At 40.0% G+C, this 27,864-nt stretch overlaps 2 protein-coding genes across 2 annotated transcripts in view; one reads left to right on the top strand and one right to left on the bottom strand.

Moving 5' to 3' along the window:
• The first annotated feature begins 1,320 nt into the window (after positions 1-1,320).
• The window catches only part of LOC136878946 (muscle-specific protein 20), a 238,107-nt gene continuing 211,563 nt past the window's right edge, over positions 1,321-27,864 (top strand). Inside the window, exon 1 of the mRNA XM_067152574.2 lies at positions 1,321-1,472. Coding sequence (XP_067008675.1) covers positions 1,443-1,472 — 30 coding nt within the window. The 5' untranslated portion in view covers positions 1,321-1,442. The remainder of the gene's footprint in view (positions 1,473-27,864) is intronic.
• LOC136878943 (muscle-specific protein 20) overlaps positions 24,935-27,864 on the bottom strand; it is a 45,913-nt gene continuing 42,983 nt past the window's right edge. Inside the window, exon 4 of the mRNA XM_067152568.2 lies at positions 24,935-25,654. Within this exon, the coding sequence (XP_067008669.1) occupies positions 25,472-25,654 (183 nt within the window). The 3' untranslated portion in view covers positions 24,935-25,471. The remainder of the gene's footprint in view (positions 25,655-27,864) is intronic.

Genomic DNA, 27,864 nt, shown 5'->3' with positions numbered 1-27,864 from the left:
TCACTAAGACTCCGAAGTTTTAGTCAGTAATAGGTTAAGAATGCAAACTTTCTGAAGCGCTTAACAAGTATAGTCTACCCTAACTCTTGTGTTATGAGCCTTGCGTATACTTCAGGGGTACGGCCCATCGGAACCCCCAGAATGTATGCTACTCTTCCTGCATAGCGTAAGAACGGGCTAAAGGACACTTCCTATCAACGAAATTAGTTTACATTCTAAACTATTACTGCCTAAAACTAAAAATCCCGAGTCTAAATCGTAAAAGAGGGAATGGAGATGACTGAACTAATGATTTTGCTGTTCGATGACAGGAAGATTTTCCGTTGTTTTATATTACTGATCAGTTAAAGAGAGATGTTTTCCTCTGCCAAGAACTTGAATACAGCCCCCCACAACAAGACTTAATCCTTCTTCTGCTTGCACTTCGTCTTCGCTTTGGTGAGAACTATGGAGAACATGTGGGCATCGTCCTGTTTTACTTCCGGATGCCCTTTCTTACACCAACTCTGTGTGGAGCGATGTATTTGTTATCGTGTTTCTGTGGTGGTTGATAGGGTGCTATGTTATCTATGTAAAGAAATGTTTATTGATCTTAAGACGTAGACTTTCACGACCACTAAATTACATTATAAAACTTAATTTTGGGGATATTAGGTCGTGTGATGCTTATAATATGCTGACGCGTTCCGATCCTGCGTCCAGGATCGTCTTCAGAGCATTTTTTTTTATTGGCAACAGTTACTCCATAGTAACCAGACTCAAGAGAGATACACACTGTTAGAAATATAGTTTATTCCAGGGGGTCCAGAGTCAATGAGAAAGATGTTGACGAGTTAACTATGCCAATAATTTTTTTTTTTATTACTCTCAAGATGATCCTGGTCGGAGGTTCGAAACCTGACAGCATATTATAATCATTACACGACCTAATATTCCCAAAGTTAAGTATTAAAATGTGTATTGAGATTAACATAAATACCCAGTCCCCGAAGAACATGAATTAACTAGACGCAGCTAAAATCCTCGACCAGTAGGGATTCGAACCTTAGGCCCTCTGAACAGAAGGCCGCAGTGCTGACTGTTCAGCCAAGGATTCGGACCACACTAAAACCTAATTAGTAGAGAAAATAAGTCATATTCCTTGCAGTCAGATGGAGCCCTGTTCGGAAGGAAAGTAATTTTCAGCCTCTGACAACGACGGAGTGAGTCAGGGGTGACACAGGAATGTTCTTTGTGACGTCACCAACAAACCTGTTGCCTCATCGCAATCCTAAAACGGGATTGACCTCAAAAATCATAAGAGTCCCTCCCCTCCCCCAGCAACCCCTCCCCTGCTCCGTGTCCCGCCCTCGAGGCCCGCAATGGACGCGACAGCTCCAGTGTTTCGGGGCCGATTGAGCTGACAAGACCTGGTTAGCTACTTCTCTTCTCTCCACTACAACATGCCAGGACCAGCGAGACCTCTGTGGCAGGTGGGTGGAACTTGTATGTCTGACAGCGAGCATTTGGACGATGGGAGATGTATGGTGCTCTTCCGGGTGATAAGGAGACACAGCTGCGAATTTTACAACAGCGAAAGAAACATTAAGACAGCTCCTAGATGTATGCTACATACGGGACACTAAAAATAGCAGTGGCATGTGCGCCAAAATGCTCTTTCGAGAGAAATGTGCGTGGACGCCTACGATGTTCCTTTCAAGTGCAGTTTCGACATGAATTGACTTCAGGGCTGGGAAAAATTGATATTGTCGTTGCTAATCAGCTAACCCCATTTAGTCACAGAATTTTGAAATGTTTTTGCCGGTTTTTCTTCTTTTCTTTTTTTCCTAGGAACCCTACACATTTTAAACTAAACATTGGACAGGGTGCGAAATCAGAAATAAATGGCTGGGGGTGGAGGGCGAAGAAGGATCACAGGGCTGTTGTTTATTTCAGGAATTACCCGGCAGGGGAGGGGGGTATATCATTTCCAACAAATGCCTCTCCCCCAGAAAAATGTATATTTTTTGTTTGAATTCCGTTGTTAAAACAAGAATTATAAACATTGGAAAGTTATATCCGGATTTCAGATGGACTTGCCAGAGTAAAACATGAAAAATAGGTTGCATGTGCGAAGTTGTCACAGCTACGTTGCTTTATTGCTCAAGGTCTGGCAATCATTCTATTATTTCTATATTATGTGTATTATTGCGGATGATTTTACGAAAATATGCAGAGTTAAGACATTAATTTCAGTAAAATATGCGTTCTACATTTTCCTCATTATTTTATAATGAAATAATGCCCCCTCCCTGCGGGCAATTTTGGCGGGAGGAACTTTCGAGATAAAATCGTCAGTGGGGGTAAACTCTTCCCTCCCCCACCTCACGATTTCGCACCCTGCATTGGGGAACCCGGACAGCCTGATAAATATATATTTGAAATACTGCCTTGCAAGGAAAGTAGCAAATAGGACTCAGTATACACTCATAAGTATGTTAATGAACACCGTTGTTCACACAATAGATTCAATTAGCGATAGTAAGTTAATTAAGACTAAAACAATTTTAAATACCACACACCCCTTCCATACGATATAAAAATACAACTTACTGTAAAATGTCACTGGGCCACTATGTTCCATTTTCACTTAAAAGATTTAAATTACATTGTTATACATTTTCGTTGAACGCCGATTAGGAACCGCTGACCTAGAAGAACCACTCCGTAACAATCTTGCCAGGAAAATGCTGACCCGCAGTACAGATGTCACGTATGGTGAGAATCCACTGTTAAAGGAGACATCTTGCAGTCTTAAGGGCAAATGTGTATTTTAGGCGAAGTTCTGTATCACTGGACTGAGTTGTATAACATGGGGCAAGCCGAAAGGCGCTTCCAAAATTCCTCAACGAATTTCGAAATGTTGAAACTGGGGTAAAGTATAAGATAAAATAGTAAGGGTGCCAAATTGCGATTATTATATTGCCAATCATTTATTTTAAGAAGAAAGGCATTCACTATAAAGTTACAACTTACAAAAACTGTTATTGGCAGAAGCGGAATTTCTATCTTCTTACGAAAGCACTTAAATAAAGAAATTTTATATTAATACTGTTTTTGAAAGGCATTTTAACGATGAATAGGTTTTTTCAGATGACTTCCTAGGTTAAAAGCGACACTCGGGAAGCTTTATCAACAAGCGTATAGAGCGTGCGTGTACTCAGTTGTAGTCGTAGCTACCATAAAGCATTGTTAAGTATAATTTCGAAACTTGGCAACTTTGATCCTCGCTCAATCTGGTGATGTTTGAAGGTGCTCAAATACGCCATCCTCGTATCGGTAGATTTACTGGCTCATAAAATACCTCCAACGGGACTAAATGCTGGCACCTCGGTGTCTCCGAAAGCCGTAAAAGTGGTTAGTAATACGCAAACTCAATAACATTATTTATTATTAATAATAATATTATTACTTTTATTGTTATAACTTTAGAGTGTGAAGAATAATTCTGTGTTTCGTTTATATACTTGTGTATTTTTGTGTATTTTAATCAATGTTAGATTAAATATTAACTCTCTCTTAGAAAATAATAGTAGTAATAATTATAACCCATTGTATGCAATATTAATTAGTTTTTTAATTTCGTGTGGCTATTTCTAGGCGAGTGCAGCCCTTGTAAGGCAGACCCTCCGATGAGGGTTGGCGGCATGTGCCATGTGTAGGTAACTGCGTGTTATTGTGGTGGAGGATAATGTTATGTGTGGTGAGTGAGTTGCAGGGATGTTGGGGACAGCACAAACACCCAGCCCCCGGGCCACTGGAATTAACCAATGAAGGTTAAAATCCCCGACCCGGCCGGGAATCGAACCAGGGACCCTCTGAACCGAAGGCCAGTACGCTGACCATTCAGCCAACGAATCGGAAATTAATTAAATAATAACGTCCGACATTAATTTCTTAGTAATTGATTCTTGGGATGTGAAAGTTCCTCTAAAAGAGGATAGAGTAAAATCGGATAATAAAATATCTTAAATACATTTTTTCAGTTTAACATGGATAAGTTTTTGGGCTGGGATTCTGTCTGGAATTAGTGTCATCAGTTTCCTGACACTACTGTAACCATGGAAACCAGTGTTCAATAGTACTGCCATCTTTTCACTGTGTGCTTCTGTAACTAATAGCTTGTACCAAGTGTAGCCCGTTCTACTTCCCGGTCCAGAATTAAAATCCCTTTACTGGATGGAAAACGAACCCAGGGTTATGGAATAAGAATCAGGCATGCTTCCTACTATATCATTCGTCTGGCTAATAATAATAATAATAATAATAATAAGAAGAAGAAGAAGAAGAAGAAGAAGAAGAAGAAGATTGGTATTATATTTACGATGTCTAAAATGTCTCATTTTCTTACATTTCATGAGCCTTACTATTCTTGTGTGGATATACTCATTTTTCTTTCGAATTATCGGAACTCTATATCTTCCCTGTAGGTGAAGTCAAAGAATCTGTACCTCCTGCATGTCGTAACAGACTGCTAAAGGGGCGAGGGGGGAGAAACCAAAGAATTCGTAGCATTCTCGTCTTCCAAGCCCAAAAACAGATCCATGATTCCGTGTTTTTTCCTTGTAGCGGTGAAAATGAACGTGTACAATTTTTCATGTTTGTTTCGTTTCATTGTTATGAAGAAAACATATTCTACCACGATGTTTTCGTGAAAAATGTTTAATTTCATTTACATATTCAGTCTCAGTTAAAAGTTTAAACGTTTTTTAATGCATCATTCTCTGGTTACTGACAGTCCTATGTGATTTTTCAAATCCTGCGCAAAGTTCATGTGGAGTATCTACTAGAGGATCATATATATTTTAACACATTTTCGTGGAACCCTGGCTAGGAACCACTGACCTAGAAGAACTGCTCCGTGACAATCTTGCCAGGGAAATACCGACCCGCAATACAGATGTCACGTGTTGTGGGAATCCATTGAAAAACAAAACCTCTTCCAATCTTAAGGGCAGCCCATGCTTAATACTTATATATTTTGTTATTTTTGTCCGACTTACCCCAAATTCGAAGAGTTGTATAACATGGCACTAACTAAGAAACCATGAAAATTGGGACAATATTTTATAAATTGTGTTAGTTTTAAAAAGAATTTGGTAGATTTTCGAAATGTCGTGTGACTATTTGTGATTTATTGTTTTGAAATTCTATTATATAGATTAGAATCCGGCTCCTTGTCTGAATAATCGGCGCAATTACCTTCGGTTCTTGAGGGTCTGGATTCGATCCCTGGCCGCTCCGGGGATTTTAACCACGAGTAGATAATTCCTCAGACTCAGGGGCTAGATTTTAATATTTGTGTTAATAACTTCTCGTCTACATGTCAATCAACACAGAGATGCGTAATAGTCAATTCATTATTCCTCCAAATCCAATTCAAGTGCTGGTCAAATGAACTGGGAAAAGGGCGGACAATTTGCATCCCATAAGTAGAAATTTCGTTTCTGAATTTTCGACTTCCTGAGATGGAATCAAACTCACGACTCTTCCAGATAAAACACACTTCTTTACCACTTCGGCTAGACACTTCCTCCTTTAGTTGAACAACATTAATATTATTAATTTGTTGTTCTGCATCATAAAATGGATTTTTCCACATTTGAACGCAAAATATTGCTATTGTTAAAATTAATAGAATACATTATGGAAGCCATCTGAATGTACAGTCGAGTGCACGGAATTGTGCGGATACACCCAGTTTCCAACAGTGTTTACTCTTACGTAATGTTGGCAGAACCTCCTTACCATTTTTTGGCCACACCAGCGCTTTGATGAGCCTGTATTCTGGCACACAACACTAACCTATGATCAGGTGAAAAGTGAAACGACAGGCGTAATGAAAAGGTGAACTTGATTTTCTGAATCGCTCTGCCGTGTAAAGTGAGTCTACACTAGATTAGTGGAACAGTACTCCGAAAGTTTCCGCCTTCAATAGCTCAGCGACACACACACCCAAACTCTCTCTCTCTCTCTCTCTCTCACACACACACACACACACACAGAGAGAGGTTGACCGCGGCACTGTACTGGCGGGTCTACAGTCGTATTAGTTACTTACATTTTCGTCATGAAAAGTTAAATAATTATGATTTATTATATCAGTTTTATTACCATTTCTTCGATAAAAACCGTTTCTAATGCAAACTTATATTTGTAATGTATTTAAAGACATAATGGAATAAGACCTTTCCGGGTGATATATTTAATTTTATTTATTTAAGCTGTTTAAATCCAATAAAGCAAACACAAAAATAAGGATTTCACATCCGTGGAAGGGATTGAAATATTCGCTTTCAACTCATTTTCTAGCAAACCACTGAACATATAATTAAATGAAGATAAATGATTAACTCTGAATATTGGCTAAGGTTTCCAGCCTATCAGATTGTTAACTTGACCTTTCAGTTATCTTGACCTCCATCCATCACGAGTAAAGGGTAAGTGTAGGCTGCCAGTCAATGCAAAGGAAATGCTAAAACCACATAAATGACGGGGCAGAGGCGTTGTGAGTTTCCGCGAGCAACGCAGTTGTGACAGAAATTATCTACGGACGATTTGGAGTCTGAGTTGTTTTGTTGTTACTATTTCATTCTTGCATTTAGCCTAAATTCGTTGGGAGCCAGTTCACAAACATGTCGGCTGTCGACTTCACCAGAATAACACAGACGAACGTATTGTTCAAGACAACTGACGTATGATAATGCAGTAAGTAAGATATCGTCGTTGGGTCTCGAAATACCGTTATGTGGCAATGTTAAGGGGTGAAATATTAACCCGCAACACACGTATCACGCAGAACGAAAATTCGTTGATATAGTTCATGCAATACTGAACCTTAGATGACAGAACCTTTCTGGTCAGAGTTCTAAGTTGAAATATTATCACATAGAGGTTTTTCTATATCCTACAGTCGGCAACTCTGAGATGTTTTTCTTTGTTTTTACATTTTCCCAACAGGCAAATGCTGGGGCTGTACCATAATTAAGGCCACGGTCGCTTCCTTCCTAATCCTAGCCCTTTCCCATCCTTGCACCACCGAAAACCTTCGATGTGATCGATGGATACACGGGAACTTTTAATTTGCTTTTAATGTAAGATGTAAAATATACTCTGAACCGTCGACATGCTGTCGCTGGGAAGGTCATAAATAGAGTTGTTGAGAACGGATTGTTCTTATTGTATGCCAGAAATCACCATGGAGACTTATGGCTGTCAATATTGCCAAAATCGCTGACAGCCATAAGTTTGATTTAATTTCCTTTAATGTAAGATGTGAAAAATGCTAGTTACGATAGAATTGCTCTGAACCATCGTTGTATCAAAGAGGAGCCAACTACTACACCTACTACTTTCACTACTACTACTTAATTACTTCATTCCTCCCCTGAAGGTAAGGCGGGCCTCCTAGATGGTGACGCCGTCCCTTTGGCCAGGAAATTTGTATCGAAGAAAGGAGATGTGTGGTGGAGGTGAGAGCATCGGAGGTATTGGCCTACACTAGGAACTGTCCCGGCATTCACCTTAGTGTAGGAGAATGGTAAACCACTCTCACGGCAACCTACTCTAGGAACCAGCCCGAATACGGAGGCTTAGAGCCGCGGTAGAGGCACGGTAGAGCTATGGCGACCCCTCCTCTGCTCGGTTGGCTGGTCGGAGTGCAGAGGTGTCGGACAATGACCAGTCGTGGCCATTTGGTGGCCGAGACCCTCTCAGCACTCAGCGGACTGTCCACAGATAACCTACTTATATAGTCTGAGAACTGTTGTAATCCCAACAGTAATGCCATCTAGCGGAGGTGAGTGGTAGCAGAATAAACAGAGCACGTTTCAACTATAAAATACAGATTCCCCTTTCAGTACATGCCCTGATGTAAACAAAGAGTTGTGCACAAGTACATCAAGTGTACGCATATTTGCTGACGCCGCATTTCTTGGTGTTCACAAAATATACAGTCGTTCAAAAACGGAATGAACATATAATATTGTATAACGTCGTTGTGCATCGAAATGAAATGAAATGGCGTATAGCGTTTATTTCCGGGAGTGTCCGAGGACATGTTCAGTTCGCCAGGTGAAGGTCTTTCAATTTGACACCCGTTGGCGACCTGCGCGTCGTGATGAGGATGAAATGATAATGAAGACAACACTTACACCCAGCCCCCGTGCCAGCGAAATTAACCAGTGCATCGAAATACCCCTATGTAACAATGTTGAGGGGAGAAATACTAACCCGCAACACATATAGCACTTGGAACCAAAATTCGTTGATACTGTTTATGCAATTCTGAACCTTAGATGACAGAACCTTTCTGGTCGGAGTTCTAAGCTGAAATATTATCACATAGCGGTTTTTCGAGATGCAACGACGATAAGCTCTTCGATGGTAGACTTTTCTGATAAACATTTGACCCTATAGTTATATGATGTATGTATATTGTGGTATCCAAAAGGTTTGTATGTACAAGGGAGGTGATTTTTCTATGATAAGTACAATTACGTTTGATATAATATTAAATTCGAGGAAATAATAATCATAGTGATAATTGTTCCGGGGATTTCGTCAAACGCAGAGGTGAAAGAAGATGCGGGCATGAATGGGAGTACAAAGGAAAGACCAAAGTATAATTTAAAACTCTACAATTAGAATTTTTTCTTTCCTCAATTTTTGTTTCTTTATAGATTTTAAACTTGTTAAAACCAAACCAAACCAAACCAAACCCCATGGCACTACAGCCCTCGAAGGGCCTTGGCCTACCAAGCGACCGCTGCTCAGCCCGAAGGCCTGCAGATTACGAGGTGTCGTGTGTTGAGCACGACGAATCCTCTCGGCTTTCTAGACCGGAGCCGCCATCTCACCTTCAGATAGCTCCTCAATTCTAATCAGGTAGGCTGAATGGACCTCGAACCAGCCCTCAGGTCCAGGTAAGAATCCCTGGCCTGGCCGGGAATCGAACCAGTGGCCTCCGGGTAAGAGGCAAGCACGCTACCCCTACACCACGGGGCCAGCCCCTTAAACTTGTTAAACAATAATAAATAACAATTAGATAGAGAAATATTAGCTCGTAACCTTTAGAACAATATTAGAAAAGCCTAGAACAATCTGCCAACAACGATTTACCAGAATGAGCTTGAAGCTCCCAAGTTACAGTTTTTCAAGAGCATCACTGCTCCATTAAAGTAATCCTCTAGGAGACTGAGCTCCAAAATTTACTACATTCAAAAGAGCGTCTTTGCTCCACGCGATTACCCTCTAGGAGATTACTCTCCACACTTATTACAATCAAGCCTCTCCAAGGCACAATCTACATTTTAACACTAGATTAATACAGTTTCCACTGCCTTACCCGCTCGACAGTCTACGTTATGTTTAAATATATAAACTTTTAACGGAGGCAAAATGTGCCTTACATTGCCTTAGTGGAAAACGAAGAGATTTAACATGGTCGGCCGTAAACCAAAATGTTAGGAGATGAACACTTTCACTCCTTTGAAGTTCACATGAAAATTCTAAAAACCCTATGTGGGCTTATGGCCCGAAGTTACAGAGGCTAATCCTATACTACGGAGGTGACTAGATGGAGAGAAATTTTTAAATTACAAAATGAAAGTTTTAAAGTTTACGAAATTATATTCGCCTCAATACCAAGGAGAAGGGGAATACAAGACGGTTCACACTCTTTATTCCCTAAGTTAGGCCAAGGTCTTGGACCTGATTGAAAATTTGCATTGAAAGATTACATTAAGAAAGGATTTTGAAACCTTCCCCTCGAGTTAGCTTTCTGAGTCTATTAAATTATTAAAATATGTCAGCCATTACCTTGAGCTGGTGGGCCTTCCGGAGATGGACGAGGCAAGCCTCTTGACTGGAGAGATCGAAAGACAACATGGCCAGAAAGGTCCCAACTTTTATATTGGAGAGGAAGGTTTCAGAATTCTCTGGACCGAAGCCCTGGACACACCCACAAACACTATTCTTGATTTTCAAAAATTTTAAGCAGGCGGAAAGAGATAAGAAGTGCTAGCAAACTTAGAACACCAAAAACAATATACAAACAATTCAGTTTTGGAAACCTTGACAGAACTAAATTACTTCGAAAATTGATTGTTCATCCACGCACCCGAGGGAGGACATCAGACGACAGTAGAGACATCTGACGATAAACGTTCACACTTCTTCCAGTAGAAGGTTCACTGTTCGTATTATAGATTGCCTTCTAAAAGGCGCTTAGTTTGAAAATACGGAGTTGGTGTTCCTTTGGTACAACAATAATAATAATAATAATAATAATAATAATAATAATAATAATAATAATAATAATAAAAATAATAATAATATCCCAGTAATTACGTCCCACTAACTACTTTTATAATACTTTTATAATTTTCGGAGACGCCGAGATGCCGGAAGTTTCTCCATTTGGAGTTCTTTTACGTGCCAGTAAATCTACGGACACGAGGCTGACGTATGTGAGCACCTTCGAGTACCATTTGACTGAGCCAGGATCGAACCTGCCAAATGGAGCTCAGAAAGCTAGCCCCTGACCGCCTGAGCAATGCGAGGAACATACAATACTATGCGCTTAATCCTTGTTTTTTTTCGAGCGGCTATACGTAATTAGAAAATGACCGAACTGCACATACATACAGTCTTCTCCCTGACGAGTTCTAGAAATAGTATGATGGAGCCATTTAATAAGGCAATATGGTTGAACGCGTGGGGTATGTTAGAGTTTGAAAAGAGAACCCTATAGTGCGTGTGAGAACGTTCCATTTTCGTCGTTCTATTCGTTTTTCGTGTCTTAAACATGAGATTATTTCTAAATCAATGCGTACGAAGAGGTTAGCGAGAACGATGCGAATTTTTATAGTTCTTAGTGCCATGTGGTTAGGAAAATAGCGCCGCCACTCATACAAACAGAAGGCGGAAAAACACCATAACAGCAGTCAGAGTAATGTTATTGCTGATGAGTTTTAGGAGGTTTAGGACATTATAGGTTATCAGAATTCTGATTTTCTTCCAGCTCGGCCATATTACGGCGTTCGAAGCCGACAATTTCGGCTCCCCTTTTTCGATTCCTTATTATCTCATTCTTCGAGTACAAAATATAAATAAAAATAAATAAAAATATATAAGTAAAATATAAATGTAGCAAATATAAGGTATTGGATTTTCTATCATGTTTGTTATGTCTTCTTTTTAGGTGGAAGTAACATTTTCGGAAATATTTAGAAGTTTGTGAAAATAACTACTACTCGCGGATATTGACGTCATTATTACTCGTAGGGTAAAAAAGTAAAATACAAAAGATATTTTAAAGTATGTTTCACACACATTTTATTTCGTATAGCCTTTTGATATAGCCTAGTAAACTGATATAGAAATTTGATATTTATCCTTTTGGACACCTTAACATTGCTACGCCACTTTATACTAATTACACACACCACGGCTAGGTGTTTTCCGACGGTGTCGCTTTAAACAAACAAACAAACAAACAAACACACTGACTGACAGACAAAAATTGAACTAAAACTAGTTTAGAGTATTCTGAACCTAATCCGAGATGACAACGAAGTATGTATGATGCCAAAAAATTGTAGTGTACCCACAGACAAAATGAAAATTCTGTTTTCCTAAATGTGATAGAAGACGAGGTGATTTACGGTTTCCTCGAAATAATTTGGGAACATTGCCTCCGTCAGACAAAATTAAGTTAGCCTTAAAAATGGTCTGTCAGATTTCCGCTTCACTGTCAGATGTCAGTGATCAGAACATCTAAATGGATACTCGGGCTGCGTAGATGGCACCACTTAGAAGATACTAAATAGCTATGACGATTCTTACTGGCTTTTTCGTAATTTATTGGGTTATGCTCTTGATGTGGAATTGATCCAGTTTTACGTCTGGATGCCCTTACGACTATGCTTTTCTTCTTCTTCTACTACTTCCATCTTGGCCAGCTGTGGACCACGTGAACTAATTTCAGGATTTTCTTCCCCCTCTTCTTCTTCTTGTTCTTTCTTCCATCTTGGCCAGCTTCTAGCCTTCCTCTTTTTTCAGTATTGTATCATTCTTTGATTATATTTCCTCCTTTTTTCGTCCAGATATATTTTCTTCTTTTTCTCCTGGAACTCCTCAAACTCATTAATACTTTTGATGAAAAATGCTCTATCTGATATCCCGTTCCTTGTGATACCCAGCTCAGCCATATCCTGTTTAATTTCGATGAACCACCGGAATTTTGTTTTGTGGTTATTATCGAAATGATCAAACATTCTCTTCGTTAACCTCTCTGGATTAATGCGGGCCAATAGGTAATCAGTGCTCCTCGTCCTCATACTGTCTGAAAGCTCTCATTTTCAAATTAGCCGGGCTGAGTGGCTCAGACGGTTAAGGCGCTGGCCTTCTAACCTCAACTTGGCAGGTTCGATCCTGGCTCAGTCCGGTGGTATTTGAAGGTGCTCAAATACGACAGCCCCGTGTCGGTAGATTTACTGGCACGTAAAAGAACTCCTGTGGGACTAAATTCCGGCACCTCGGCGTCTCCGAAGACCTTAAAAAGTAGTTAGTGGAACGTAAAGCAAATAACACACACATATATATATATATAACATTTTCAAATTATTATTTTTATTATTATTATTATTAGTAGTAGTAGTAGTAGTAGTAGTAGTAGTAGTAGTAGTAGTAATCGTAATGCTCATACCCAGTCCTAAGGCTCCCACAATACGGGTAGCGTACTCCGTCACAGACTCTGTGATTATGGGGTCTCTAACCACTTAAATTCACAAGACTGAAACCCAAGCCCTCTACTTGAAATAGCTGTAACAGCAAGAATAACTACAACAGCAACAAACATAATTAATTGTTAGTGAGGTGTAACAGGTGATGAACAAAAGCTGACTCGTTAATGAAAATTAAACATTAATACATGCATTGTATCCAGACAGTCCCTCCACGAAGGGCCATCATACTGAAGTAAGCCGCTGTAAGGTTCACTCCGACAGCTGACACTTTTTAGAGTAACCTTTGGTCAGCACATTGTATAAATTTATCCCAGTTTTGTAACAGGATACCCTTCCTGACGTCAACCCCATGTGGAGGGATTTATTCTCTATCGCGTATTTGTGTGGTGGTTTGTAGTGTGATGTTTTGTATCCATGTGAAGACTTGTAACGACGAACACAAACACTCAAACCTCGAGCAAAATAATTAACTAGACAAAGTAAAAATTCCCGACCAGGCCGGCAATCGAGCACGGGCCCTCTGAACCGAAAGCCTTGACGTTGAACATTCACCCAAAGAGCTCTACAAAATGCAAGGGCATTACCCATTGTCCATTGTAGTGCCTTGGATGAATGGTCGCCATTGATGTCTTCGGTTCATAGGCCCCGCGTTCGTTTTACGGCCGGGCCGAAAATTTTAACTGCATTTGGTTCATTTCTCTGGTTCGAGGACTGGGTGTTTGTGATTGTCTTAATGCATTTCCCTTCGTCTACATGAAACACTGTCCGGCTCCATGGCTAAATGCTTAGCGTGCTGGCCTTTGGTCACAGGGTCCCGAGTTCGATTCCCGGCAGGGTCGGGAATTTTAACCATCATTGGTTAATTTCCCTGGCATGGGGCTGGGTGTATGTGTTGTCTTCATCATCATTTCATCCTCATCACGACGCGCAGGTCGCCTACGGGAGTCAAATAAAAAGCCGTGCACCTGGCGAGCCGAACCCGTCCTGGGATATCCCGGCACTAAAAGCTATACGACATTTCATTTCACTACAGAAATAAGCAATAGTGAATACATGCCTTCAAATAGCGTTGGCATCACGAAGGCCATCTGACCATGAAACTGACCGAATCCATGTGATGTGACGATTCCAGACTTATTCTTCTTCTACTACTACTACTAATACTACCGGTTTTCCCACATCTGTGAGGTCGCGGGTGCGAACTAAGTGGCACATGTTGATTTTTCCCTGTTTTACGGCTGGATGCCCTTCCTGATACCATCCCCATATGGAAGAATGTAATCGCTATTGCGTGTTTCTGCGGAGGTTGGTAGTGTGGTGTGTTTTCTGAATATGAAGAGGGCAGTGTTGGGACAAACACAAACACCCAGTCCCCGGGTCAGAAGAATTAGTCAGTTGCTACTAAAATCCCCGACCCGGCCGGAATTCGAACCCGGGGCCCTATGAAGCGAAGGCCTCAACGCTGAACATTCAGCCAATGAGTCGGACGATGTGTCGATTCAAGAGACAATTCGGAAAATTCTAAGGAGGAGGAGATGCGTTGCAACGCCTTATACAATATACATGTCCATATATATTGTACGGCTTAGATACCACCTGGTGGACATGATCGTTAAGGCATTGAAGTCTATATGGTCTGACACCAATTTTAACCGGTTCGAATCCCATTATTTGAAAAAAATTCACTATCAGAATGTTGGCCGGCGAGGTATGGGAGGTCGTGGTATACAATTCATAATCACTATATTCCGTGCCAAGAGCCTGGATCAAATTCTAAACTTCTTCACATTGCTCGTACGGAATGAGAGTATATGCCTCTGTTAATGGTGATTCGTCCGTCAGATTGGGATGTAAAGCCTTGAGGAAACACCTTGGTGCTATTCAGCAGGAGTAGGCTATGTGACGTCACCGGGTTTCACTAATATTGTGTATCACATAATTCACTTCATCTCATATTATTAACTCCTGTGATAAGTTTGACGTCAGGAAGGGCACCCGGTCTTAAAAACTCACTACGAAGATTCATCTCACTTCATACTCGACCCCGTAGAGGAACAGGACATTGTTGAACATACATATTTTGTACGGCGTAGAAATACGTTGCTGGAATGGAGTAATTTAGCCTACATTCTCAACCTAAGCGCCCATTAAGAAGAAAAGTACTCACCATGTTAAAACACTCGCAGAGGGAGAGCTGGAGGGTAGAAGAAGGAAGGGGGCGGGAATAAATACTCCAATGTGAAGATTACAATTTCCATAGTCCCTAAATTATGCATTACCAATAATATTTACGTGCACAAAACAAGACGGGTATATTTCATCTTACAAGATGGAATCGTTGATGAGTTGCGCGGGTTGCCTACTGAGAGGAATTTGGCACACACAATGTGTTGCGGGTAGGTATTGTCTTGTGAGAGGTAAATCTAACGACCTGCCGCAAGATGTTGGAATGCAACAGCCATTACTCATAGTTAAAAATACGCCAGAGTGTGGGTGAATGTCAGTGAATGTCAAACAGTGATTATTCAGCGCGCAATTTTGACGTTACGTTTCAGTAGTCAACAGTCAAAAACCGAAGCTAATGCCTTTCTTTCCTTCTCTGTAGCTTTCTGTGTAGTGCGATGGTGGACATGGACTGACGTGCTGTGATATAATAATAATAATAATAATAATAATAATAATAATAATAATAATAATAATAATAATAATAATAATAAAAAAACAAAGCAATATACTGTACATACATACTCACAAAATGAATGTGAAAAATGAAAACAGAGGTTATACATATGACTATGTTACGAACTTCCAGGGGTCATAGAAGAGATCAATATGAACAGTTTTCATTAAGGAACCCATATCCGGAAATGCACCGTTTGGGAGTTAAGAGTGTTTTTATATGTCGCTATGAAATGTTAACTATTCGTGCATAATGCATTGAATTCACATTGCAATATTCAAATATTGAAATATCTGTACCAGTTACAGCAAGTGTTCCAAATGTCTTCCACCAGCCTCAGTACACGCCTGGTAGTGATTTTTAAGAAACGTTACGAACTTGGTTCAGTTGTCGACTAATATCAATATATAACACCGTTTATTTCACTGGTAACATGTACTTGTCATTGAAATTAAAGAAAGCCTGAGGGTGGGACTTCTGGATTCCAGCGTAGTCAACCTACCACAAGATCCAGTACTGGGTCCTACAATTCTTAGAATTAAGAAGTCAGCAATATAAAAGGAAGGGCTGACATGGAAATGGAACATTCGCTAGAAATTGGAAACCTAAGACATGAATAGAACAAGAGCTGACCAAGGAAAGTCGAATAGGAAAGATGGAAACGTCGAGCCTTGTACAACTGGAACCAATGCTAGGCACCCACGGTCAATAACCTAGCTTCCAATTTGAGACCTCCTCTGCGGTCAACCCATTTAATCCCCTTTTAGTATGGATAGGCTATGGAATGTTTTGACGTGCAATACGTCTGGAGTTTCAGAATCGTACTTGAGATGATCAGCGGTAAAATAAACATGGAAATTTTCAGATCGAAATAATTTGCAGACAACCACTGTCATGGCAGTGTTCAATATCTATTTGTAAAGAGGAAGGGCCATTGACCCATCCAAAAACTCTGACTTCGGTATGACATCTTCGGGTGATGGAAGAGTGCTGCCATCTTGAGGTTCTACAATCGCCATACCGCGCGGCTAACAATTAGTTCAAGAGTCTAGCGTGATAATAGCCTATATATTGTGAGGTGTTCGTTGAGTTCTACAAATATACGGACATTTTTTAAAATTGTGGTGCGAAGAATAGCGAAAAATATATTTCTTTCAAAATATTGTGACATACGGGCAATAAATAGGCTACATAATGATCGAAAATCCACTCGCTTGGTCGTTTGAGTTTTTTCCCACGAACTCAGATAGGTTTTACGCAATGATGGGGAAGAAAATGGCTAGGACTGTGAAGCAACCGAGCGTAGCCAAGTATGGTGTGAAAATGTGAAATGGGAAACCACAGAAAACCATCTTCTGGACTGCCATGGTTAAGTTTAAAATCGTCATCTCACAGATACGTACTATCTGCGCACATTTTCTGGATAGATTTACACCCTAGTGCTGAATTGGTCGACCTCGGCAATCTTCGAGATTCGTACTGGCAACCTTTGAAACACAAACTATGAATTGCTTATGCATCGCTGTGCGACATCTGGCGTACACTTTACGTACTAGTACTGTTGTTATTTACACAGCAAAGCCAAACTATAGAATTCACTCTAGAAATAAGATTCGCATCGATAAATGTTATATAATGTGTGTGTGACACAGTTGTTGGCTTAAGATAACAAAGGTTTAGCAAAATTCATATCGATCGATCATATTATCGATGCAATTCAGATTTCATTTCCATTCAGTTGGCAGTACTACTGGAACGTGAATTGCTCCCTCCTTACTCCTCAAACCCGTACACAAATTTTTCGATAAAAAGTGCGCTGATAGTAGTCCGTACCACAGAGCTAACTCGCTCAGTGTTATGGATGTATTCGGTCCCCTATTCACATTGTGAAGGAGAAAATATTGATTAGCTGGTCTTGCGATATAATTTGCACTTCCTAACGGAGAGGAAATATCGCTGCATCATTTCCTGACGGAACACAGATTTTCTCGCACGCGAACATATTTGGAAGCCACTGTATGTGGATAAAAATAGATTAGTGTGTTACAATGACGTAGCAGTGCGAGGGAGAGAGAAAGATTATGTTTATTTTCTTCCCCTCTCTCTGCTGTTGGCTCCAGTACCGGACCAGATGCTAGCTTCCAGAACGACGATAATTGGCTAGCTAGCTTAGGAATTATAATTAAATGTCACGTACTCGTAGTTATTCAAGCGAAACGCAGTTTGGCTTTAGAAATTGTGTGGGTGTTTGTGTCGCTATTGATGTTCTTCAAATGTTGAGCTGAATGTGAATTATGTCTATCATTTAGAAAAATTGCGCAAGAAGATCAAACCTTAATTTTGACCTCCTAAGCCGATATCAGAAAAGATGCTGGAGAGGGATGTCCTCGCTTACCAAAATATTTCGATTATTTCGGAGGACTGCTAATGACGAAAGGTTCAGCACAAGATGCAGGATAAATAACGAGAATCAAAGAGTACAAGAATCACTGCAAACCGCAGCAGCCAAAAAATTAACAGTGAGTATACATGGAATACATACCAGTTAAAACGTTACAAGGACACTGAGGTACTCGCCAGAATGTCAGTCTCTGTACTATGATATGCTACATGTACTGTATAAATACCCATTTAGTTTCAGTACTATGCACTAAATGAATTTGCTACGTGGTTTGAGTGACGCAGCTGTGAGCTTGCATTCGGGAGATAATGGGGTGCCGCTGACGGTGGGGTTGGTAGAATAACACCCACAGTATCCTATGTCTGTCGTAAGAGGCGACTAAAAGGGAGCAATATGTGCAAAACAAGAAGATAGAAGTTCTACCCCGGCCAAGTCAAAGTCCGGATTTAAATCCAATAGAACGCACGTGGAAGCTGCTGGACTCGCGTGTAAGGACAGAATTGCATACAATTAAAGTGGCGTTCTTTAACGTTTTGAAATTGGAATGGGAAAAAATCCCTAAAGACAAAGTTAGATCCCTTATTGTTTTCATGCCTGCTGCGAGATGTAATGCTATGATACATGCAAAAGGCTATGCAAGGAAATATTAATTGCCACGATGAGAAAATAAACACTTGTTTGATTTATTTGTCCAAATATTTATGAGTTTTGAAATTCATTATTAAATTTGATTACAGATAATATTCTATTCCCAAAACGTTAGTTTGTTTTGACGTATGTTTCTTGTTCATATTTTATGCTATAGATTTGACAAGAGGCGGAACAATTGATACAGACGTTGTTGTCAAATTACTTACGAGCGCAACTGTATATGTGGCAAAAGGAAATAAGAGAAAGTAAATTAAACGCTAATTTAAATAACGGAGGATAGTTTTTTTTTTGCTAGGGGCTTTACGTCTCACCGACACAGATAGGTCTTATGGCGACGATGGGATAGGAAAGGCCTAGGAGTTGGAAGGAAGCGGCCGTGGCCTTAATTAAGGTACAGCCCCAGCATTTGCCTGGTGCGAAAATGGGAAACCACGGAAAACCATTTTCAGGGCTGCCGATAGTGGGATTCGAACCTACTATCTCCCGGATGCAAGCTCACAGCCGCGCGCCTCTACGCACACGGCCAACTCGCCCGGTATAACGGAGGATAGGATACGTGTTATTCTAAATATAAAACAGCGTGTAACATCTAGGCAAAGAACACGTGACAGTCTGGAGAATGAGTGTAAACAGTTATTAGGTTTAGACTGTTTAATGTAGTAATAGACAAACTAACTATAATAAGGAAAAGCGTGCATATATAAAAAGAACAATTTGGATTATAATAAAATAATTACTCTTTCGCAAGTGTCAGGTGATGCATAGCTAGAGGATGGGAGTATTCTGTTCTACAATATTGTATGAGGGCAGTTCTGACTATCATATTTTAGAAATTAAAGAACACTGTTTATTTCACATTTCTTCAAAATTAATAATTAAATACGTAGCAAAAATGGTTGAAAATGAAAATCTTTCCTCAAACTCTGTATTTTAATAATAAAGACCACCGAAAGGACTTTGTGATAGATCCGACGATCAGATTCGAAACATCCAAACCACAACCCCACGAAGTACATGAGGAAAAGAAAACAAGATATGAACAATCCATTCCATTGTATTATCAAGAATACCATTTGGATAATATAAAAGTCATATGATTAATGGTTGGCTGTAGGGGAACCATCGTCAAGTTCTGCAAATCATTTAACCTCGATCAGGCATTAATAAGAGAAGTTGCAGTGACAGCATTAGAAATATTCGATCCAAATCCTGAAGAACCATATCTCCCAAACTTTTTAATGCAACAAATGTCCTTACAAACCATTATGTAATAAACTCACAATTATTTTTCAAATCTATCTTGCTTTTGTTTATACTTCGTCTTCCGGCGCAATCTCCAGTTGGAGAAAGTCGAAATAAATAAATAAATAAATAAATAAATAAATAAATAAATAAATAAATAAATAAATAAATAAATAAATAAATAAATAAATAAATAAATAAATAAATAAATAAATAAATAAATAAATAAATAAATAAATAAATAAATAAATAAATAAATAAATAAATAAATAAATATATTATAGTTCGGCCTCCGCTACCGCTTGCAGATATTTTAATTTGATGCCATCTAGGCTACCTACACTTCAGTTTCGTAGTTCCATTTTACTCCACGAGATGGCAGAGTAAAGCACAGCTCTCTTGAGCGATCTATGGATGAGTATATTTGATTCTGTTAGATAAACACTAAGTGCGTCACCAGAGGTCTTTTATATGCCGATATCGTACGACATGGAGTTTCGAATGAACATTTTTCCAACCGTGTTCTTGGTACCCGGAGGTCGACACTCTACCACTGATCCACACAGGGAGCAAACTAAAATGAAAAGGATGTATCAAAGGAAGTGTTGAAATGTTGGCTACTTTGAAATAAAACTCTTGGTTCATACAAAAAATAATATTATTTATTGGTGGATTAGAAGTTACAAGCCAGTGATTACTACATGTCATATTAAAGGCGACAGCTCAGTAACTGCAATAAATCCCGTTATAATTAAAAAATTAATAATAACAATAATAACAATAAAACGAGTAAAAGCTCCTTCAGGGTGAAATGTGCAAGCGAAACATTTTCGAGAATAGTACAAAAACTCTGTTCACCATTTCTTTGAGGTAATGATGCGAAAAATTGTTGCTAGACTGATATGATATGAAACGAAATGAACAACTCATATGCTGGAATTCCATATGAGGAGTGTCTGTTCAACTGTGCTATTTCCACACTGAGAAAGTTGTGGGAAAACGCAAGAAAGGTGGAACACACCCCTGATCGGGTTTGGTACAACATTTAAAGAGTTACACCTTTCTGGTCTGGATTGCTCATGACACTCGATAATACTCAACTACTGTAATGCATGTCGAATAAGTACCGATTTATTTTTCGGAAGTAGAAAAGGCAACTCTTGAACAGGCACTCCACATATCAGTGTGGCACTCCTCTAAGTAACAGAGTCGTTACTTCGAGAACTTGGTGTGAACCGATATTTTTCTATTCACAGAACTCACCATCTAGAGCGCTGTAGCAAAATTCAACGTTTTTGTTACTATCCTCAAATTTTTTTGTTTTCTACCCTTCATTGTACCTCTCGAGTTACTTGTCGATCGTTTTCCCTAAATGTATATATTGCACATTTGAAAATAATATGCGAAAACTTTATGGAAAAATCTTTAAAGTGGCGTATATTAAAGGTAAGGATCAAAGCATTCATGATGATGAACCGTAATCAGAAATGGTTCTAGTTTCTTTTCAGAAATATCACTTACATCACCCACTGTAAAAATGGAGTAAAAGGCTTTTCAATAGGAGAAAGGCGTATTTCTCATTACGGAGAGCGACAAAAAATCCACTTCTGGGACTTGTCAAATGATACTAGCTGTTAAGTTATGGGCACAGAAAAATCTCCACAAACATCAAGTCTTTTATTCTGGAACATTCTCGTAATGTTCATTTGTAAGAAATAACATATATAAAATGGCATTTGTCCAGTCATAATTCAATTCAGCTATTTCCTACGGCAGTTAAAAATGTTGTCATTTATTATCCAGCCATGAAAAGAATCTTCCATAAAGTAAGTACATACCAGCAACAACGTTATTACGTTAAGTCACACATACTTCAGCTCTACTACAAACGTTAATGATAAAGTGAGTTTAAATTAGTTGCATGTCTCAGCATTGTACCATGCTGGGTAGAACCAACCGCTTACCGTGCTCTCAACAATATCAAGACGTTTACCGTCACAAATTCTGCACAAAACAGGGCCATTGCTTTTCTTCGTATACCAACTACCCAAAACGTTCAACGTTGTTAGTTTTCACATAGGAAGTTGGCTAGGTGTATTCTACAGATAAATATGACAATCCAAACCTGAAGATTTAGAGCAGACTTTCATATATTTTTCCGGAGCAGATTTTTTTTATTCTCACGTCCAGCACATTATTAGGGATAGTTCGAGGAGGTTTTCTTTGGTTTTATCAAGCACCTACTTCTTCCCCATGCTCCATCTGCAATGAAATAATGCGTCAGGAAGTTTCGGAAATGACATCATCATCATCCAGATGACCCAAACGCATTCCTGAGCCGAGCTAAGCTAAGTTTCCATGTGAAATTTTATAGGTCTGGAGTTTCACACCATAGATAACAGCGTGTGTATCATAACCATTTCTACGACCCTTGTGAAAGCATATCCTTGAATACCGTTTGCCAGAGCCTAGTGGTTGTCTATGATAGCCTCCGGGGTACATGTCTTACTACCGTACTTAATATAAGGAACATTATTTGTCCGATTACGTGCTATTAACACAGGACCTGAGATATAGGAAATCATTTGTCTGGCATTTCGTTACATTCTTTCTCAAATTCCTGACAAAATGATTCATTAAGTATCGTTTTGATCCAAAGGATAAAATAAACCGCCTGTTAGAATATGTGTTTTCTTAGGAGACACTAACTTTTTTTGGCTTTAATCCTAGACTTACTTGGTACAGATTACACTTTCTCCAGGATTATTTATTACTTTTTTATTTTCACAAATTAAACTAAGGTTTAGATTGAAACACCCAGGAGAAGGTATCTTTTTAAAGATGGAGGTCGTTTCGTAAACCATAACAACCGCGTTATATCCTCTCAACATGTGGGAACACGGTAAGTCTTGTATCACTCTCTACTGTATGTCACCGATAGATGGCGTCTTTGTGAGTTGATAATTAAGTTAACAACGCTAGAAAAAGTTAACGTACTATCAGCTGTGCTCCAAGAGGGATGTAAGTAAAACTGAACAGAGATTATGGCTGATGACACACGGAGCGATTTTCACCGAGTCGCATGTTTCTATTGTATCAGATGGGATGAAACAGACAGAGCGGTGCTCGCCGTCAGGCGGCAGATTTGCCGACTCGGCCTGTCGTGTAGCTGGCGGTGCAGCGAGCGTTTTGAAGACTTTGTGCGCGCTCTAGCGCCATAGATTTAATACATTCAGCTAAATTACGGCCGACTTGATGCTTCGCTCTAGTCGGGCGTGGCTGAATTTACGCGGCGATTGCATCATTGGTAGGTATTCTTGTATTAGATATCATGAAGTATCTTTGAAATTCAATAATATACACGTAAAAGGACATATAGAGTAAGTAGACTTTTGGAATAAGAATAAGAACAATCTTTATTTTCGGTAATTTTAGCTAGCTTCCTCACCTAACGTCACGCTCACTAATGTGTTTTGTCTACTGCCTGCTCGATACGCACCCGATGACTGCTTATAAGCAGTCATTTTAGATGCAGTTCGAGCAGGCAGTGGTTTCGTCACAGTCGGCAAAAACCGCTCTGTGTATCAATCACAGGCGGCGGCCGACGCGGCTGCCGACTCGGCAAAAACCGCTCCGTGTGTCATCAGCCTATATGTCGTCGCTGCTGCGCCAAAACCGCGTACGTCTCCCAACCGCATACTGATATGCAGTCCCGCAGAACAATTTTCATTGTGTTAATTTTCCTCTGCTAATGTATAAAGGAAAATGAACCTAACCGTACCGTACCGTAGGAATGTATATTTACATGAAATATTTACTCACTCCTAGAGTGTTGTACTTAAGGTTCATTTTCCTTTATACTGCAGTATAGAAAATGAACGCAACGAAAGTTGTTCTGATGAACTGGATATCGATACGTGGCTGGGAGGCGTGACAAGTCTTAAGGGGAATAATGGATAGGGAGAAAATGTCACATTCGCGGTTTTGGCACAGCTGCGACGATGTGAAATTAGAGTTCCCAGGGTAGAAATGTACACCAGTGTCATACGTAGCTAAGAGAAGTGTTGGTGCTTTGCCATATCGAACTTTTGAGGCCTTCAAGTGAATAACTTTTAAACCGTCACAGAGTGAACGTCAGTGTCCATGCATACAGAGGTATTATGATGGCGTGCAGCCTCCGAGGAGGTCCGTTGGAGGTCTGTTACCTGGTGTCTGTGAAGATGGGGCTCTCCCTGCCTAGGATTAAATCTAGTGTTTAAGGTGGCACAACATTAAGCTCCCGAACCAAAGGAAGAATAGATGAAGGTTAAAATCTCCGACCGGCCGGGAATCGAACCCTAGAACCCTTGGACCAAAACCCATACACAGGTGTCATTGACTTTCATCGAAAAGTGCTTACAAAAGACAGGCATTGTACTATACAGGAATGATCCACAAATACGGAGATTTCTGCATAGGCAGTGTTGTGAAGTTTACAACAAGACTTGCTGATGTGCAAGATTTGTGTGCATAATAAAACAATGATTTCTATTTACGTATATTTCGATTGCCCCTGCTGTTAGCGCCAATTTTCTGCAAACACAGAGAAGTACATTTCAATGGCCTTCAAACGCATATCGTCGTTGAACCTGCAAACACCACTATTTGAAATATTTTACCTCAGAACTTTAGCCGGTCAGGTTCTGTCATCTAAGATTCAATACTGTATGAATATTGTCCAGGAATTCTCGCTCTTCATAATATATGTGCTGCGGGTCAGTATTTTTCTAACCATAATAAGTATGTGCTGCGGGTCAGTATTCGTCCAAAAATATTATCGCAGGCGCAACCATGAAATAATGGAATCACGCTGTTGTACCGGAGGATATAACACAGTTGCCATTATAAAAAAAAGACCCTTACAGCTACCCAGAAGGAACTTTTTAGAAAGAGACACTAAAGTCTAGTGCCAAGAGGTGTCCCTGCAGAGCTGTTGCCCAACAGATCATTAGAGGTCTTGCCAGTACAAGCTATTTACATAACATATTTCATATTATCTAGCAGTCACTTACTCATCTTGTCAGGCTGCCAAGCTCTTTGGTGTTGCTGTAAAGCGCATCTCACTGCCATCTCTATGAGGGAACCGTCCCAAATGACACGTCATACTACCACCCACAAACAATACACATGAAGTGTACATTTATCTCTGAGAAGAATGTATTTCTAGTTTCTAAATTAGTTACAAAAGAAAAATTCTAAAGCTTCCATTGATATAAAAATAGTTATTTGTTTTAAAAGTGCAACTATTCTAAAACAGAGCAATGTACTGTTTATTACATTCTCAACAATTATTTGTATATTAGCTGAAGAGGCGAAATCTTGCTGTTTACTCTAAGAATAACAATAATAATCTACATATTTCAGATGTTAATGAACAAGACGTACGAATCTACAATACTCCTCAATAGGTTTGATTAGGAGTGTAATTTATTGGCAGGTTGCGCAAAGTATTGTTACCCAACAACGTGGCATATTCATCGCGATTAAACACTCCCGTTATTTCTACAAAAGATCATTTTAAAATAACTCGTAATCGTGATAAATATGCATCCACTCAGTCCTTGTTTTATACACACAAAACACAGCGTAACTATCTCCGAGTATTGATGAGATAACTTAGATCTAATTCAGGCATGACGTTAGGCTGTGATTGTTCCGTCCGCGTTCTCTTTACATATGGCGAGTGTTTCCGAAGCCTCCGTGCCCTGATTGCGACGCGCCCTTGTTGTAGCCCATCTGTAGGTTGAGCTGACCTTCGGATGCCCTCAACTGCTCTTCAGTGAAGGTTCTCTTGCACTCTTCCGCCATCTTGGGTCCCAGGCGGGGACCTGTGTACTCAGGATGCTTCTGGGTCTGTAAATCAAGATTTTTACTCGTCAAAAATCACGAGAAATAATAATAACAATAATAATAATCATAACAATAATAAAAATCCGTGCAGTAAGGAAGTGTTTCCATGAAAGAAGCAATGACGCATGATGTACTGTGTAATGTCGATGTGCACATCACATCCCTGGCAGATCGAGACCTTTCGCTAGACGGGAAGATCGACCACGACACTGAAAAAAATAGCAAAGATGGAAAAGTAAACAGCTCCATGGCAGATATCCGGCCTCCTTTGAACCAGCCAGATATTGACTTCCACGCACGATGTAAGTGGTTGCAACAGGGTAACATTTTTGGAGGAACAGAAGCATGGTGACCATTCAAAACTAGGTGATAGCCACAAAGAAATACCGAAAATACATCATCTACAAGCTCTATCAAAGAACCTCTGTAGAATGTGCAGCGCGGGCAGAAAAAATATAGAGCATTCAAGTGGCTGTTGTACCCCAGCTCTCATTTGCCGGTATATTTGGGCAAAGGCTTTACTCCCCAGTGATGCGAAAATCGCATGGGGAAGGATCTGGTTTCTAGGGAGGTTGTTGAAGAGTTTCCCACCCAAATCTCTTAAGCATATTCCTCACGGGTTTGGCAATCTGGGGAATGGGCGTTGTCAAGAAGGAAAACGCCGTTCGATAGTTTGCACGGACGTTTTGACCTTTTGGCGCGCCTCAATTTCTGCAACATTCTTCATGGCCCTACGTCCCCATTCTCGAGATGAAGAAAAAGTTTCGTGGACATCGGTTTGCATCGGATGGCAACGTGCGTGACTCCATAGACAGCCCGCCAGCTTTTACAAGAATGAGATTGACTGTCTTAACAGTAATGCTGACTACTTTTGAGGTATGAAATATTCTACTATATTTATTGGTAGGTGATCTGTTTTCATTTGACTGGCCTCTATATTTGTTCTTGTTACTTCCACCCCCATTTGGCTGTATTCTGTTAGCTACACAGTGTTGATTTTCAAGCTACGGTATTCTCAGGGATAAGTTCGGTTAGCCATAAAATGTTCAGCCTAATACAGCAATATTATATCATGTTCGCTGGCTGCTGCCGCTTAAGGAAGTTCGAAAATTGCCCATTTTTCTCTAAGACGCACTGTATTTTCCATTTAGGCCCCAAATGTGGCAATTTGACCCAGATTGGTCCTATACATTTTCGACTTAAGCCATAGTGAACTAGGTGGTGAGAGCAGATGGCGTGTACACCCAAGGAGGGTCTAAAATTGTCAATTTTGCTGTAGGACACAGCGTTTTCGAGATATTTCACGAATTTAAAAACAGTTTCTACAAGACTCTAGGATATACCGTACAGCAAAAGCGGGCACGATTCGGCTCAATGAGTAGTGCTCCAGATCAGGTTGGTAAAGGAGCAAAGTATGGTACAGCCTAGCAGCTGCTTGCACGGCTCTCAGTTGCAACTAGTGAAGGGGCGTGTATGTAAACAGATTTAAACATTTAACAGTTTTATTGTGCCTAATGTATTAGATTATGGTGAGGAAACAGAATAAGTTATTATATATGCCAACGCCTTGTTCTAAGTAAATACGTTTTGATTATGTTCATTTCATTAGTTTATGCGTAGGAAACGAAATTATTTATTTTCACATGTCACTGCTGTGCCGAAACCAAGAATGTGACAATGCTCTTCCTATCCATTATTCCCCTTAAGATTGGTCACGCCTCCCTGTCATATATTGATATGTAGTCTACCAGAACAATTTTCGCTGGGTGCATTTTCGAATACGCCCATGTAAATGAAAAAGAACTTTAATTACATCGTATTCTACGAGTGGGTAAATATGTATCTCCATTGATTTGCTTACCACCTAGGTGCTTCTTTAATATTCCGAAGAGATGGAAATCTCTGAGTACAATGTCGGGACTGTAAGGTGGACGGTGCAGTACTTGATCGGTAACAATTCAAGCGTACTCTTGGCTGCGTGTGGCCTGGCGTTGCCGTGTAGCAACACGACAGCCTCTGAAGATAAGTCCAGGCCGTGTTCTGCGGACTGCTACTAGGAAACGCTCCAGTGTGTCACAGTAACTGGTAGCATTCACTGTCACTCCCCTGGACCATACTCCTTACAACCCTGACCTGGCACCCAGTGATTGCCTTCCCTTCTGACCGTTGAAGAAGCACCTGGGTGGTAAGCGATGCAACGACGGTACGACCGT

The sequence above is a fragment of the Anabrus simplex genome, chromosome 8 (genome assembly GCF_040414725.1).
Source record: "Anabrus simplex isolate iqAnaSimp1 chromosome 8, ASM4041472v1, whole genome shotgun sequence".
In the NCBI taxonomy this organism is placed as follows: domain Eukaryota; kingdom Metazoa; phylum Arthropoda; class Insecta; order Orthoptera; family Tettigoniidae; genus Anabrus; species Anabrus simplex.
This window is presented reverse-complemented; position numbering and strand designations above follow the sequence as displayed.